The sequence below is a fragment of the Crinia signifera genome, chromosome 19 (genome assembly GCF_055691185.1).
Source record: "Crinia signifera chromosome 19, ASM5569118v1, whole genome shotgun sequence".
NCBI classification, from domain to species: domain Eukaryota; kingdom Metazoa; phylum Chordata; class Amphibia; order Anura; family Myobatrachidae; genus Crinia; species Crinia signifera.
Window position 1 is genome coordinate 105,993,332 of NC_139226.1, and position 17,505 is coordinate 106,010,836.

A 17,505-nucleotide genomic window follows, 5' to 3' on the forward strand; every position below is an offset into this window, starting at 1 on the left:
TAGAGTTGTTCCAGATACACCATGCTGAGCTGCCCAAGATGACCCCACTAAGCAAGGGGAATGAGCATACACCACTGCCATAGAGTAAGTAAAGCCAACTGACCAAAATCTGTTTTAGAACCTGGCCAACTGCACCTAGGAATCTCATAGAGGACAAAGCAAATCCAACATTCAAACATCTTAGGTCCTGTCTACAAAAGTGCAGAGTTTGATCGACATCCAAGTGGCTATCCCATCAAAGCAAGCTATTCCAGATTTGGAAAGAAGCACTGTCTCTGAGACAGAAGATCTGGCTGCAGGGGAAGGTGCAGGAAACCATCAATGGAAAGACCCATATCAGCCTAACAGGCCCATCGAGGCCAATCCAGGGCCACCAGGATTATTGTGCCTCCCTCCAGTTTGAACTTGCAAAGAACTTAGGGTTTATTTAGATGGGAGGAAATGTCCATGAGCTTCCCAAAGAGTCCACAAGGAGATCTCCTGGATCCCTGGTTCATGAGCAGTAACTTGGCAGCTGAAGTTATCATATAGATGTCCAGACGACCCCAGCACCTGACCAGCAACTGAAACAATGAACATCCTGATGATGGAATGGACACCCTAATGTCTGAGGAAGTCCCCTATCAGTTTTAGATGCCTAGAATAACCAACACCAACAGAGCTGGAAGATGGCACTCTGTCCAGCATAGGATGGAAGTGGCTTCTTTCATGGTGCCGTGGCGGAGTGCGCTGCCCTGGTGGCACAAGAGGTTGAGCCAAGGCAAAGGGCCCTTATTCAAGGATATTGAAAGTAAGCTGACCACCGACACTAAAATGTCCTCTAACAAGACACTGACCCCCCCCCACCCCCCCCCCCCCTCCCCCAGACTTGACTCTGAGCATCAAGATCAAGTCCTGGATCCAGACTGGTGTAGCCACCGCATGAGGGAGTGCTGAACAGCCGGGGATAGGAATGGACAGAGACCCTGCAAAGTGCCAGGAAGGAATGAATTTTGGATTAAAAGGCCTCGGATTTTGTCCTGTCCTTCCAGAGTGTCTCAGTGGAGGTTACCAACCAGGACGCCAGTGCTGCCAACTCCCCCGGTGCCGAGTGCTGGAGCATCTGTGTAGAAGTTCTATAGGATGCCCAAACAAACCACACGATGTACAAAATAAAAGAATAAAATACTAAAAGTAACTTTTAGGACTCAGAGCAACCCACCAAAATGGTGTCTGGTCCTGCAAACAGCAATTGCTGTCTCTGTTGAAGAGGGAGCCTGAGCATGCTGGGGGAAAAAAAATTGTAACTGTTGGTGCTCAGGCTTTCACTAGCCTAAACCCAGTGTTCTGTGCCCCCACATGGACATAAGAAGAAATACAAGTGCCTCAGCACCTTTCACTACAAAATATATAACAAACAACTCTGCAAAAGTAACAATAGAACGAATGTAATTTATGCATATTTGAAGGATATAATGAATTAACAAAACAGAAAACGATGCAAAAGCCGAGTGGTGGAATATAGGCAAATTTTCGGCGTGAGTTACCTTGACAAGCCAGAAGGGCTTTGCGACAGTCTTCTAAAGTAAATCCCAGCTCCTGTAATCGGGCAAGATTATTTTCTGGAAGATAATGAAAACACAATAAAATGCTGAAACCCTTCGACAGTCTGCAATGCTCAAGTGTTCAATGTGTATGCCTAAAATATAATCATGGTTCGCACAAGCCTTAACGATGGTGGGAATGGTGAAGAGATTTATATATCGGTGTGAACAAACTGCTCCTCCTTATCCGTGCACACATGCACCCAGCCTGATCTTTCATTCCTCTGCTCAGACTGGAAGAACGCCAGAATCTAGAATGTCTTACCCAGAATAGGATCCATCACATGCCTGTGTGCATCTTTTGCAGGTAAACTTTCAGTTTCCTTGAGGCTACCAAGAGCATTGCTAGAGGCCAGGTCAGCATTAGAGACCTCAGGCTGTGGTACACTGGGGCTGGTCTGCTCAGGAATGGATTTCGCAATAGCCAAGAACAACTGCACATCATTGTATGACAGTCTGATGTCCAGTGTCTGTAACTGGATCTAAGGACAAACAAAAGTAAATTTAAAGAGGACTCCATACACTAATAAGACCAAGAGCATCTGCTTAATGCAGGTAAACATGTGTATAGAATTTGACTGTAAGCTTCATTGGGGGCAGGGATTGATGCAAACAATTCAATATTCTCTATATGGTTCACTATATATACTTTATACTTTAGGGTTCGACAAATCCGGGGGGCCAGGTCACCATGGAAACCAGATTCTGCTTCCTGGAGACCAGATTTTGCGGGAGGGAGGAAGCAGATCCTGCTCGTGGCCAGGCAGAGTGGTGAGCTTGCAGTAAAGTCAACAGCGGGCAGAGCGGTGGAGAACCACTCGGCTGTATCAGCTGTATCCTTTCAAAACTCAAGCCGGCTCGCAGGCCAATCAGAGCTCGCGGTTCGGCAGCCAAGTTCAGGAGTGGCAGTAGCAACTCCCGATTGGCTGTTGGCCAGCGAGCTCCAATTGGCTCGCGAGCGGCCTCGAGTTTTGAAATAGACGCAGTCCTGCTCGGATGCTGTTACAACACATGGTAACGGTGGGGAAGGAGGGAAGAGGAGGAGGGGGTAATCCCCCATGGCAATGAGCATGTACCTTTGGCAAAGAGCATGCAACTCGCAGAAATGAGCAAGAAACCCATAGAAATGAGCAAGAAACCAGAGCATATAGGTAAGCGGTACTTATGTGTCTGGCTCCTAGTTTTTAAAAAAAAAATTGTCAAGCCATGTAGTCAAGATCACCAGAGAACACTAGATTAGCACAGATTGCCCATACACACTACACGTGTATAGGAGATATAGCTGCTGGGAAGCACAGGGGCGATTTCTCTAGCCTGCATCGCTCAGCATATCCAATGTGTGCGGGGCTTAACAGTCTCTCTTGATGGGGCGGCACTCAGAAAGCACAGATTTTCACTGCTAGTGGGAGAACACACTAAGGGGGGTATGCAATGTGCCGCCGCTATTTCTGACACGGGAAATAGTGGCGGCTTTCTTTTTAATGCTGTCATTAACGACCGCATTGATGCAGGATCACGGCAGAATGGAAAGGAACTGATAACCAAAGCAATCAGGAAGGGGCGCAGATTCTAGAGCTGCAGTACAAACAAAAGGGGGTGTCACTCCCCAACAATGAAATGCAAAAAGGAAACGGATAGACTGCGCTAGCTTTACAGATGGAATCACGGTAGAACGGGCCTGACTTCAGAAGCTGTCGGGCCTGTTCTGCCGATAACATCGGTGGATTGTCGTTATCCGGGCCGCAGATCGACAAGCCAAGGCTGTTTTCACGGCCACGCCCCCTTTGCACCCATCGTCAGGCGGGACATTCAATCCCGTCTGTCGTTATGCGGTCGATCTGACCGCAAACGGGCCAGGATCCCGGCTGTCAGTGGGGATCGACAGCCGTGATCCCAGATTGCATACCCCCCTAAGTGCTATGGTAAAAAAAATGAATACAGTACAGGGCTTGGTAAGGGAACAAGTGGAGGAGTTGCTCATAGAACCAGACAAATTATAGCTAGAATATCATTGGTCGCCATCAGCAACACCTCCACTTAAGCTCTTTAACAGGTTTGATAAATCTCCCAATATGTCAGGACCGGGTGGACTTTGGATTTCCAGGTGTGCCAGGACTTGGCAAAACCTGCAGTAGAAGAGCCTACGATGCACACAGACGTACAATAAACCTTCAATGCATTCAGAGTCTGGGAAATACAAATCTGCCAGCTAATGACCAACGTAATGAGAGCTAGAATAGTTCCCTAGGCACAAATATACATGAAAACAGCTTTTCCGGTTATACCTCAAGTATTGGTGGGAAATCCTCAGTGTTAAACGCATCCATAAGGCCGGAACTATTTTGGTAATTCGAGTTTCCAACAAGCTCCATCTGCACATGAACTGGGTCAATGATAGACAGAGCCGTGTCCTGTTCATTACCCAAGCGGCAGGAAAACACCTAAGTACCAATAGACAACATTGGGTCACATAATAAGGAGTCAGCTTCAGTAATAAGAGACATTTATCTATTCAAGACCTAGGACCAGATGCAATAACTTTTAAAAAGTGATAAAGTGGGGTTTGATAAACCACAAACCAATCCGCTTTTAACTGTCATTTTCAAAACCCAGCCTGTAACTTCACAGTTAGGAGCTGATTGGCTGGTAGTTCACTACTCTCCACTGTATCAATTGTTGAAGCTTAGTGCATCTGGTCCCTAATCTGATTTACACATTATATTTTTCCCATTCTGCAATGGCTTCAGCAGGAAATGATCATCATGGTGGTTACTGATTTCCTGCTGTTAATAAGCCTGCTCTGCTCTGTGCACATATCCACCTGAAATGACAAATAAAACTTCTTACCTCAATCCCAAACAAACTGCCCGAAAATGGCCGATCCACCAGTTTGGGCTTATAGGTGAGAACGGTTGTTCCTTTCAGAATTATGGCGTTTGTGTCAAGACAAGATGCGTCTTCCACCACCACAAACTCCGTTCCTGTAAATAATTTCACATAGTGTTTTTATTTCATTAAACAGACTCACGTCACATAAATGTACAGAGAACAAAACGCTTATAATGACACAATGCAGAGAGAATAGTCAGAGGAGTTTCCCCAAAAGACACTGCTGCATGAGGCTACATTGCACAGTGTCCCACTGCTGCAGGTAGCCTCACTGCCAAGCTACAGAGATCTGAGCCACATCTAATCAGCTGGAGTGCATTATCACCAGAGTCTGAGAGCATCATCATCTTCCTCTGATAATAACCTTGGGGAGTAAAATAAAATGTCTTCCAAATATATACACCAGAGGTAGAAAGGGACTGGAGACATCACTGATTTACATATATATATATATATACATATTCAAATCAATCTAACCCGAAGGTTCTTAATCTCAGTCCTCAGGACCGCACGCAGTTCATGTTTTCCGGGTCACCTGTGGATTTTAAAAATGTGACAGTTGGTCGTACACAGTGTAAAGGTCGCACTGGGGGACCTGGGATATCAAACATGTAAAATTACCGATTTCACCTGCAGCAATTGCAGAATCTGGACTTTTACATGCTTAATATGCATGATCCTCTGACAGATCGCTAATTATTGTATCTGTTAAGCGGAGCGGCGGTGCCAGTGTGTCCTGGGATTGGAGGAGCGTCACCACTGGTGTATGGGCCCCTAAACTACATGGAGGCCTGGTAAAAGTGATCTGCAAGGGGTCCTAAAAACTGAGTTTGAGAACCACTGATCTACCCAACAAAATGGCAGCATTTATTTATTTATTTTTACCCAGCACCTTGTTCTTGCTGAAAGTTCGGGTTGTAAACAGAGTAACATTTTCGATCTCATTACAAGACATGTATCACACTGGTTATAATCACTTTATTATAGTGTAGCAGTGTTTAACTCTTACTTAATACATGGCTTATTTCCATCTTCAGCCATTCATGCTTTAGTTTATATAAATGTCTATAATAAAAGGACATTAATATATATGCATGTCAGAACACACAAAACTGTATTAATACCACAGATTTCTCACCAGTCACATTAATCTTTAGTTCCAGCTTCTTTTCGGGAGTGATCTGTATAGAAGACCTCTTGGTCACTACACCAGATTTCACCGTTTTAGGCATCACAGGAGAGGAAGTGCTGCCTCTTTCTTCTTGGACACGGTGACCAGGGTGGAATTTTTTGGCTTCGCTGGGCGTTTGCAGAAACCTGTGCACTAGCACCCACCAGTCGAATATTAAAAAGACGCGCAGGTTGTTGAGAACAACGGTGAAGCAGGATGTGTCCTTTGTGGATCTGCGGAACACGACAAATCATTAGGGCTAACATTTAATAAAAAGGAGGTTAGGACATCTTGAGGAAGTCTTGAAGAGTGGGTTAGGATTGACCCCTTCAGTGGCACTCCGAGAATTTTCCAGGTTATGCTCCAGTGCGCAGACTGGCAAACCCGGAAAATTCCACTGCCTGCGCTCCCTCCTGTCTGGAAGCGCAGTTGAGCTGAGCGCTGATACTCCTGCTGCCCGGCCCTGCCTCCTTCCCCTGGCTGTGTGCGGCGTGACCTTGTAACATCATGCCGTACACAGCCGGGTTGCCAGGGGCAGGGCTGGGCAGCGGCTGATGGACTGTTCAGCTGCGCTGCCCAGACCCAGGGTTACAGCGGTGGGGTTTTTATGTGGAGCACTTCCCAGAAAAAACTCGCCCAGTGGGGAGGGCTCCCTAAAAAAAAAAAAAAACACCACTGAAGGGATTAAAGCAGACTTAGATTTGGGCAGGATGTTTAGCTTTAGGTAATATACACAAATTGTATAAAGTCAACTGAACAATAGGAGTTCTGGAATTGATGGTGAAAGCACAGAACTAAAAAGTACAAATATTTTGGTAGATAAGATGGCCAAGACTGAGCACGATATATGGATAGGTTGCTCAGGATTGGAAAGGTTCCGAGATTTGTGTAAATAATGACAGTGTACTGGCTCAGACGCTTACAGAATTCATATACAAGAACAAGTTGTACAGAACACCTACAGTATATTTGCTTGTACCTGAAGACGTAGGCAGAAAATGATAGTTGTATAGAACGTCTAGAGACACAGACTAATAATAGGTAAAACACCACCATAGGCGGCAAGTAGAAATCAGTTAGTGTAGGCCTGGCCAATCGGTGGCTCTTCAGCTGCATTGAAACTACAGGCCAGGCCCAAGTTAGAGGAAGGTAAGGGACAAAGCTGAAGAAACTTGTGTCTCCCCGTAGATTTGAGCCGGTTCTGAAATGCACTGCAAGACTACAATGGAATTTTAAATACAGGCAGACTTCACCAGTTCTAAAACATTCCAAAGACAATGGTAATATAGGATTCTTGTGTACAATGCAGATGACAATAAATATCATAGATACAGGATAATATTCACACCATCAAAATATAATACATATTCAAAAATGTCTAGAGTAAAACATAATGAAGATGATTGTTAGAGAATGTCTCTAGCGGATGTACGCAGTTACACTTACCGGTGATGTAACTCAATCTGTAAGGATCCGGGGTTGCTATTGCTCTTCGATGGTTGCAGGATGCAGTTGAAAACATTGGGTTTGTGGGCAACGGGTGGCTTTTGTCCAGCAAAACGAGTGTCAAAGGCCATTATAGAGTGGGAAACGAGGTTAACGGATGTAGTCTGGTTTGAGAAGCTCTCAAACAGCAGTTTAGACTTTTTAAAGTCAAACCTAAAGGTTATTAAAGAAAACCGTTCATTTGAAAAGAGCAACATAATTTGTCTATGAATAGAACACTGTAGGGCTTTTGCCTTGACTTCAAAATTTCTGTTATATATGAAAGAGTCCTAAGAACTATTTGGTACTTATGTAATATCTGGGCTCCCATTTTTCTTATGAGACCGCGTCCGCTCGCCACACTATATAAAATCAACCCCATGCGTAGTTGCTTAGTAGGGGTATGAAAAAATGGGGTGCATTTAACATGGGAGCCCAGATAATACATAAGTACCAACTATTTTAATGGCATAAACATAACAGCGGGGGTTATTCAGAGCTGACCGCTGCTGGGTGAATTCGCACAGCAATCTGTTATTGAATGGCTCCACATGCATACAAAAATCAGTGATTTTTTTAATTTTTATTAGCAATCCACTCACAACTTGAGTGACAGGAAGCCCACATTTGGGGGCTGGTAACCGGCTATTTTCTGGGCGTGTCCGAAAAACCGCTAGCGTGCACAGGCGTTTTCAGTGAGGGAGTGTGACATCTGGCCTCGATCAGCCCGTTTCTATTGCACAGTTGTGGAGAGGTCAAGGTTATACACACACTGGACAAAATCACTGCATGGTGAGTGAATTGCGTAAGGATTTGCAGCTGCGAGGCACTTTTTTCACAAGTCACGGGGTAGGGTTCCACTCTGTCTGGGCAACGACTATCTGATGGCAGGGCTCTGCAATTTTGCACAGCAGCGCTCTGATCTGGATAACCCACAGTATTTGAAGTAGTAAGCATGTTAAGTTATCCTATGATCAGCGGTAATTCGCAAAATGGCAAACATTTACATTTACAAATTTAGTTGCAAAGGGCTATCCAATTATAACCCATTTTTACCATGAGGTAAATTACCCCGAATCTCACAGAAACCCATTGGCACTGATCACAGCTTTTGAGAAGAAATATCGGAGATAAGTGATGGCATCCAGGGTTTGTTAATAAGCCATGGCTAAATATCATACTGTTCTGACTGGTACTTATTCCCTGTAGTAAGCAGAACGAATGTCATAGGGACGACAATCTATAATATAACTAATAACATAACTCATGTGATAATACCTCCTGTGAATCCGGGCCAATAAAAAAAAGAAAACCATCTAACGTCATCAAAAGAGAAAAAAAAAAATCTAACTTGCCTATTTGTGGATTATAATACAACTGCTGCACTGTTACAACGTTATGTCTCATATCCTATAACAAATCTGAACTCAATTCGGCATATTTTTCGGTGGACTGGATTCTTTATATTTGTAAACAAAATGTCTTACCGAGCCAATGAATGGTGTACTCCGTCTTTGCCTTTGTCTTCCAGAAGTTCCAAGCTGACATTGACCATGTCGATGAGGAAAGACACGCTTGTGTAGACCTCTCCACTTAGAACAGTCTGCAGATAAAAGGGAATACAAACAAGCTTATTTGTCACCTGGCTGGGAGGCCACTAGTATATCTCCATCTGTACAGACAGGTCTATCATCAAATATTCCGACAATAGTTGTCTTTGTCTTTTGTTGGCCGATGTTCAATGACACGTCCCATTGGATGCGCTGGACGTCCAGTGGGACGAATCTATGGCCAATAAGATGTAGATAGATACAGTGCATTCAGTGATTACTGATCAGCAAAGAAAGCCCTGTGCTTCTACTGCACGATAACGTATAATTTACCACACTTACAGAAGGTGGGTAAATCCTATTATTTACAAAGAATTTTTTATTATTTTTTCTTAATTTTAGTTAAAAATAGTGAAAAACCCATGTCGATCTTTTGACTGTCAATCTAGATATTGTCGACCTAATGCTTATGTGGACCTTCCAACCAAGTTCACCTTAAGCATGTCAACCTACAGTATTTCAGGTGTCCACCTAACCCTTGTCATTAAAATGAATGAATCGACCTTTTTTCTGTCTACCTAATGACCATACACTGCGAAAATACATAACTGCAAAAAACTGCAGACCTATGTATTTAAGTTGCACTTTTCATGGGAAAAAGGCCACTTTTCGTGTATCTGGTTTCACCTTGCCAAAATCCCCATAAGCTCTGGCATTGGGGCTATTGTACACCTACTGCATGCCTTTCCATATGCTGTATGGGGATGCGGTCAATATGCCGACGGTCGGAATCCCGGCGGTCGAAATACCGGCGCCTGAATCCTAACCGCCGCAATGCCGGCACTTTGTCCCTCTATGGGACCCATAGAGGGAGAATAAAATAGTGTGCCGACGCACAAATAGAGTGATGCTGGAATCCCGACCACCGCAATGCCCCCCCTTGTCGGCATTGCGGCATTTTTTCGACCGCCGGCATATCATACTGGACCCGCTGTATGCTATCACTGGGAAATGGCCTGTTCTAATGCTACACAGAATATTCCAAGAAGAAATACTTTGTTAAGCTCAAGTCCTAAGCATGCACTACTACAGTATTTCCTCAAGATTTCCATAAGACAAATATCAGAAGACAAAGTCGTTTCTTACATGAATCCGTGGATCTTGCAAGTCATACGGCCGCATAAAATCATCAATAGGTTCTCCCAGGTTATTCTCCAATAAACCCCGGATTAATTTATATTTACTCAAATCCAGTGAACAGTGAACAGAGGATAAATTGCCGTGAATGGACATATCAGGAACAAAGTGGTTTATTTCTCTGGTGGAAAAAAAACAACAAAGAAACTTTTTTAAGTTTTAAAAGATAGAAAAAAAATCCTGTATACAGTATACGTAAATATTTTATTTATGTTGGGAGGGAGGGCAGCTGACTTCATTAGTGGCCGCCTGATCACCACCGCCATCACAGCACAGAGTAAGTCCTGGCTTACTTGGGCGCTGCAAACAGGGGAAATCCATTCGATGGCAAATGGATTTCTTCCTGTGTGCATGGCTGCAAATGTATACGCAGGCGTGCACAGGGGCAGGAATTAGCGCGTGTGGGGTGGCGTTTACCTGATCGCTGGGATCTGAAGATTCGCAGCCCAGTGATCAGGTCTGAATAAGGACCTGAGTCATACAAGTCTACTTCCCTGGAATATCCAGGGGATCAGACATTATTGGAGAGTTCCACAGACTGTTGGAAGATGTGCCACAAGAGGTGGGGCCTAAAGATGAGAAGCACCTGGCCCACCCCACAAGAACTCTCCTAATTAGCAAGTATGGAGTAAGCACTACAGAATATTCAATGGAAATGTCCTGCTCACGTACTATCAAATACTGAGCAAATAAAATGCAAATTAATCCAATATGTTCTACTTACTTATCTAAATTCCTCTCTAGCTGCAGTTTGAGTCTACACTGTTCTGTTAGGAGACTCCCACCCATCTGTCTCACGCAGTACGAAGGGAAGGACAGGTCTGTTCGGGGATCATCGGTATCCCTGGGATGTCTCTCTGCAGCAAATATGTCCATGTCCTGCAGGTCCACCACAATGCAGTCCAATAGGCAGGTGTGCTCATCTACAGACAGAGAACAATGTGTTATTTAGCCGATTGGATGTCTGGTTGCGGAATGTGACTCCTGGAGAGACTGTTGCTTTATTCATTTTTATATGTTATGATATAAAACAAGACAAAACAAGTTACTGTAAGATAGAGAGCAGACAAAGAATCACCATAATATACAGTATTAATCACAAAGTTCTGCAGGTTGCTGGGCTCTCATATGTTGCATAGAGATATGTTATTACTTATAATATCCTTATAATCTGTTCAATATAATACAAAGACAATATCTACAGAAACCAACACATTAATGATATTCATTATAAAATTAAACCATTCAAATTATGAACTGGTGCCTATGGACTATGCATGATAATGTAGAACTTCCAATACAATATACTGCTTTGTGACACTCTGGGCCCGGTATAGACTCGATCGCCGGGCTGTGAATTTACAGCCCGAGTGATTATTGAACCGCTGCGCATATGCACGGATTGCAGCGCATGCATGACGTCTCCCTGCGATAAACTGACTGGCGTCTGGCGTTTGGGGGTGGCACCCGGCAGTTTTAATGGAGTGACAAGGGAAAACGCAGAACAGTGCCAGCCGATTGCAGGGAGGACCTATGACGTCGGTGCTGGCCCCGATCGGTCAGTTTATTCACAGCCGCCGAGTAAGTCCGCCGCTGCACACACTACAGAAATCATTCGATGGCGAGTGTGATGTAAATGGATATGCAGACATTTGCATTGGCTGTGATGCCATGGGCAGGATTTCAGGGGCAGCGGCTAAATGATCGCTAGATTTTGAAGATTAGCAGCCCAGCAATCAGGCCTGAATTACCCCCATGTACCTGTAACAAGGAGGTGATGTCGGATTTCACAACAAGCTAATGAAAGAAGTGTGACAGTGTAAAATAGAAGACTCATAAACATGACAATATGCACAAACTCCACAAAAAAAAGGTGCAAAAATGAATCAGAACCGATTGAATGACACCCGAGGTGGCCGAAGGTGCAGGGTCTTTAATGTTTTTTTTTTTTTTTTTTTTTTTTAAAGAGGCAATAATTTACAAGGAAAAACCATGCCTTGCAAATGGTCCCAGCACAGCGGGGAAACCGCAGCACCTCCGGCCAACTTTTGCGTCCTAACATACGGCCCATATTCTCTACTGCAAAATATATTTGTGGTTTCAGTTCTTACCGGGGCTCCCGGGACGGTCCGTTCCATTACAATCTTTTGTCTCTTTTCTAGACTTCATGCTTGATGCCATAACCAAACCTTCCAGGGAATCACAACCCACGTTTGTCTTGACGTCAGTCCTCCTAGAACTGACTTTGTGCTCTGGGGTAATGATGGGAGATGAAGACTGACCTAAACTCTGATAGAATGGGGAAAAACCAGCACAAGATCAGCTGCATATATATATAGCTAACAGCCACAAAGCACGTACAATTGTCTTATATCACTATAGCACGGAGAAAAATGTACAGCCTTTTATTTATTTTTTACAGACATTTTTTGCATAATAATATTTGTACAATATATATTTCTGTATTAAGATGTGAGTTTTCACAATATACTGTATTTGTATACCGCCACCCAGAACACCCATACAGATGGCAGTTATCGCTAACGCCCTCTTGCCGAGTCCCAGGCACGCCTTCAGGCTAATAAAATGCAAATATACAGAAATGTTTGCTACTCTACCCCACTCAGCTAAGCTTACTGACGCCAAGCATCTTGCACCACATGGCCTATTGTGCCTAGGTATATGGGGGCACATTTGTACAATGATTAACATCATTTAGCATTTTTACTGTGGCTTGATGACTGCTGCCCTTGTCTCCACACTTTCCATGCATTGTAGCAGCAGTTTAGGGACCAATGCCTTACTTTATACTTGTGGTCTAGCCAAATTACCATAGACACCTGATTCGTTCATCAATATACTCAACTGGTTTACGATAGAGATCAAGCAGCAACTACCGAAGTCCAGCTATAACTTATCAGAAGGACACGGTTACCCACAAATACCTCCTCCGGCCCCGGGAGCCAGGCTGGTGCTACTTCTATGGTCTACCAATGTGGGGATTGGATAAGCAGGTTCTGCTGTGATTATAGACCAGATGTACTAAGCTTCAAAAGAGTGATCAGAGAGATATAATCTACCAGCCAACCAGTCATTTTTCAAACACAGCCTGTAGCATGATAGTTAGGAGCTGATTGGCTGGTAGTTTATCACTCCATGGTTTTTTTTTTTTTTTACTTTTTGAAGCTTAGTACATCTGGCCCTATGTCTGAGTGGACAGAGATTCATCAGCCCCTGTGTTCGACTCACAGCAACATTTGTACCTTCTCTTCAACTCTGTCCACATTACATGAGTATTCACTACTGTTACAGAGCAGGTGGTGGCTCCCAAATAGCGGAGGGTAAGGGCAACATTGTATTTCTCAGTTAATAGGTCCTTAAAAGTCTATATACTTAAAAGAAATGTGCTTATCACTTGAAGAACATGCAATAAAATAAAAAAATCACCAACAACCCATGCAGTACACAGAATTAATAATAAGCAGAGAATACAGCACACTCCCAAAACCTGGCTGCGGCAACCCTGCCCAAAGGCAGCCGATCTGTTACTAGGTTGATATAAAAATATATTGGTTCTTCTTTCACATTGATCAGCAAAGAATGTTTGATTAACGGTCATAGCTCAGAGAGAGGGAGACTACCCCAGTAAGTCTCTACTAAATTCCTACTCTGGCAGAAAGCGATTAGGTTTAGCCGCTGCGCACATCGCTCATTTTGGTCCTTCCCTGAGACTTCATTATCACCTAGCAAGGCCGACGATTATCTGGTTTCCAGGACTTATTTTCTGAGACATCTCAGCCTAAGCGGTATTATTTACTAAGCAATGGCTGCAAAAATCATGTCAGATTCTATCACCCATATTTAAAAAGGGCAGTACTATAAAAATACAGACTCCATCTTATTTTGCATCAAATATTATTGACCTTTGAAATCTGGCAGACCAAATTTGCAAAACTCAGAATATACACTAAATATACCCATTCATCTCACAAACTAGGCTTAGACATGAACACAAACCACTATTGATGGCCAACAATGAAATCTCCGACACTGACCTCATGGTCTATGGTTCACCTCTTTCCTGTTATAACTGCCGACAGAGAAAGCCCATAAGAATGTGTCATGATATGCATTGTCACATTGAAGTTCTTCTGGGTGTACGCCAGATAGGTCTACACACAAGTCGACATACAAAATGTCAACATGAGGTTTTTTTTCATTCTTTACCATCAATAAGGACTCAGATTGGGAATGCTAAAGTGTACCAAGTGCACGAAACGATCCATGTGAGGATACGCGCTTTATTTATTGGGGTCCATCTTGAAAGGTGTCACAAAAAATTTAAAAAATCCCATGTTGACCTTTCCAGGTGTGGACTTTTCCACGCCTGGTCCTCTGCAGCTTCCCATTATGGAAACCTATTCCGGTCTGCGTACTGCTCACCCTGCCCAGGTGACAACGCTCACTCCTTTCAGTCCAGGCATTTCCGTTAAGATGACAAATTTACACGTGGTTGCAATTCTTGCTTTGTATTTTGCTTTTGGAAATTAAGTCATGTAATCTCATCTGCTGCATCAGGGACTGCAGCTAACACCACACAGAGGGGTAGATGTATGAAGCAGTGATAAGGGAGGAGCAGTGACCCATGGCAACCAATCAGCACTGAAGTTACATCTATAATTTGTATGGGTGCCGGACGACTCACCGACAGTCGGGATTCTGACAGTCGGGATTCCGACGTCGGAATCCCGACTGCTCCCTCGTGGGGGTCCACAACCCCCATAGAGGGAGAATAAAATAGGTGGCAAGCGCAGCTCACCACCGTGCCCGCAGCGTGGCGAGCCCAGTGAGCCCGCAAGAGGCTTCATTGCGCTCCCCCCGCTGTGCAGTCGGGATTCCGATGTTGGGGTAATGACTGTCGGAATCCCGACTGTCGGTGTGTTATACCACACACGTTTGTATAATATAAAATTATGCAGAGCAGCTGATTGGTTGCCATGGGCTCTTTCTCCTCCCCTATCACTGCTTCATACATCTACCCCAGAGTCCACATGCACCAAGGTACATAGACATACCAGGCCATCACACAGGAAATGGAGCTGCAAATACTTTCAGCCAGCACTTATGGAATTGTGTGGAATATGAATAGAACCTCATGCATATTTGTATGAGACTATACATCGTAATGATGCAAGGTACAACTGATATAATGTTGGAGAACAGAACATGTTGTCCAGTCATACAATGATTGAACAGGTTTGCTTTAGATAAAAGTGCAAATTAAACTACCGTATCACGAGGACAATCCAGCAGAATTCCATAAAGTTTAGACACTCAAACTACAGAACCCTTCCAAACAACGCTATACCTTTAATAACACCGGATCCTTGTAGGAAGACCCGCGTAAAATTAAGTCCTTTAGAACAAATACAAAATCAGATATATGAGCGATCGATCAGTCGGCAAAAGCCTTCAACATATGCATGTAACACGTAGAGCCGACATAGGTAGATTAACAGCTGGGATACTATTCTGTAGTGGCTTAAGGTGGACAATGGGGCATTCCACCTATATGTCACAGCTTCCACCATTGGATTGCATTTCAGCGTTTGTCCATGTCAGTAGCGAAAAACGTTTCTCATTGAAGTTGCTGGATCCAAAGATTTACCCCTAGTTCCTAAATCTTTCAGATCTGTAAAGACCCATACACCCATAAACACTGTAAAGTCGTCCACCCCTGGGGAAAGTCGTCTGGACCAGCGGAAATTGCTCAGTGTGTGTGCACAGAGCTATTTTCAGCCCAGCGATTTCCCCCATCTTCACTGTGCATACACGCTGGACAAACTGGCCCGGTGTGTATGGACCGTAACACTGCTACATATATGGCAATCTCACAAGTCCTGCTATTATAAGTATGGTCCCTGTCTTACCGATTTCCACATGCACTACAGATGTGATGATGAACCTGCTATTTGACCTCACTTCCTCTAAAATATATCAGCAAATCATATACAGGGATTAATTCAGAGTCGCACAAATTTGCAGATATTTGTGCAAATGGCGTTCTATTGAAGATGAGATGTCGCTATGGACAACCAATCAGATTCTATTCTCTTATAGAAGGTGCAAAATAAATAAATAAAACAGATAATCTGATTGGTTGCTCTGGGCAACGTCCAATCTTCATTAGAATGCCCATCTTAGTAAATAAAGTATGAAGTGTCTAAAAAGTCTCATAGAATGTGTATCCCATGGTGTTTTACACAATGGAGCAGCTACGATTGAGATAAATGGTCTCAGAAATGTACTGGGTGTTCCTGGGCAATCACCGGGAAATGGCTATAGCACGGGGAAGGTTTGTGTTATGGCATGTGCTGAGAGTATCATGGGTGAGTGGGTTGCAGACTGAGACAATTAATTGCTCCTGTCATTTTAACCCCTTCCCGACATTTGACGTACATTTACGTCATGGTCGGGATGTACTTCCCGACACATGGCATAAATGTACGTCATGCCTTTGAAGTGCCACCGCGTCTATAGACGCGGTGACAGAGGGACGATGTCTGATGCCCCCCGTCATGGGCGATCGCTGCGATTGGCTGTTCAAACGTGAACAGCCAAAAGCAGCGTTAAACTGTGTGATGTGTAAAATTTAGACTCTGCTGCCCCCTAGTGTCCAAAAAAATTAAAGGAGGTTGAAATAATGATTTAAAAATAAAGTTAAGATATGGTCTATGTTAGTTATTAACTATTTTGAGTGGTATGATTATTTGTCTCACAAGCAGAAAATTTTACATTTTGCAAATAGCAAAATGTACAATTTTTTTACGACATTTTGGTATTTTTCACAACAAAAAAAAAACTGTATCGACCAAAATTTACCACTAATTTAAAGTACAATGTGTCACGAGAAAACAATCTCAAAATCACTGGGATAAGTAAAAGCAAAAAAAAGTTATCCCCACTTAAGTGATACATGTCAGATTTGAAAAAAAGGGCTCGGTCAGGAAGGCAAAAACATGCTGCGTCGGTAAGGGGTTAACAACAGAGTAAGTACGAGTGCCCCTACACACCCATTTATGGGAACCAATTAAAGTCATGACATGCCTGCGATTCTCCGCTGTCTCTACTCCTGCCTCCATACAGTGAATGGCTGTCAGCCCTCTGATTTGTGGATACCTTCTGCCATCCGCCAATCAGCACGCAGTCAGCCATTCACTGTCTGGCTGCAGGTTGGAGGGCAGATCAGAATGCTGCCTGGCTGCTCTGACTGTTTGACCACCACTAGCCCATGCTTGAAAGCCTCTAGAATTGTCCGGCCCATAGCAGCTTCCCAGTGTGTCTATTAAGGTGCTCTTACACTGTGCGATGATTGCACCCGTTATGGGTTGGATCGCATCACAACACATGCGATTTGCGTGCGATGCGATCGGGGGCAGTACAAAAAGTATGTGCAGCACACACTTTTTGTACAGTGCGAGGAGATGCCCGCAGGAGCACGCATCGCGTCGCACAGAGCAAACGCACGTGTATGGGCACCTTAAGTTAAGATGCACCTGGCTCTGACTCATAGGAGGCCACACTCTGATGCAGACATCTATCCTTTGTGTGCTACATTACACATGCACTC

At 43.9% G+C, this 17,505-nt stretch overlaps 1 protein-coding gene across 2 annotated transcripts in view; it reads right to left on the bottom strand.

Annotated features, from left to right (window-relative positions):
• Window positions 1-17,505, bottom strand: part of VPS13D (vacuolar protein sorting 13 homolog D) — a 252,545-nt gene that overhangs the window by 188,263 nt on the left and 46,777 nt on the right. For both annotated transcript variants that reach the window (XM_083163091.1, XM_083163090.1), the window contains exons 26-35: window positions 11,987-12,164; window positions 10,600-10,798; window positions 9,825-9,996; window positions 8,616-8,731; window positions 7,090-7,302; window positions 5,611-5,876; window positions 4,431-4,564; window positions 3,869-4,024; window positions 1,849-2,065; window positions 1,527-1,601 (exon numbers count right to left, since the gene is read on the bottom strand). In XM_083163091.1, coding sequence (XP_083019217.1) covers window positions 1,527-1,601; window positions 1,849-2,065; window positions 3,869-4,024; window positions 4,431-4,564; window positions 5,611-5,876; window positions 7,090-7,302; window positions 8,616-8,731; window positions 9,825-9,996; window positions 10,600-10,798; window positions 11,987-12,164 — 1,726 coding nt within the window. The remainder of the gene's footprint in view (window positions 1-1,526; window positions 1,602-1,848; window positions 2,066-3,868; window positions 4,025-4,430; window positions 4,565-5,610; window positions 5,877-7,089; window positions 7,303-8,615; window positions 8,732-9,824; window positions 9,997-10,599; window positions 10,799-11,986; window positions 12,165-17,505) is intronic.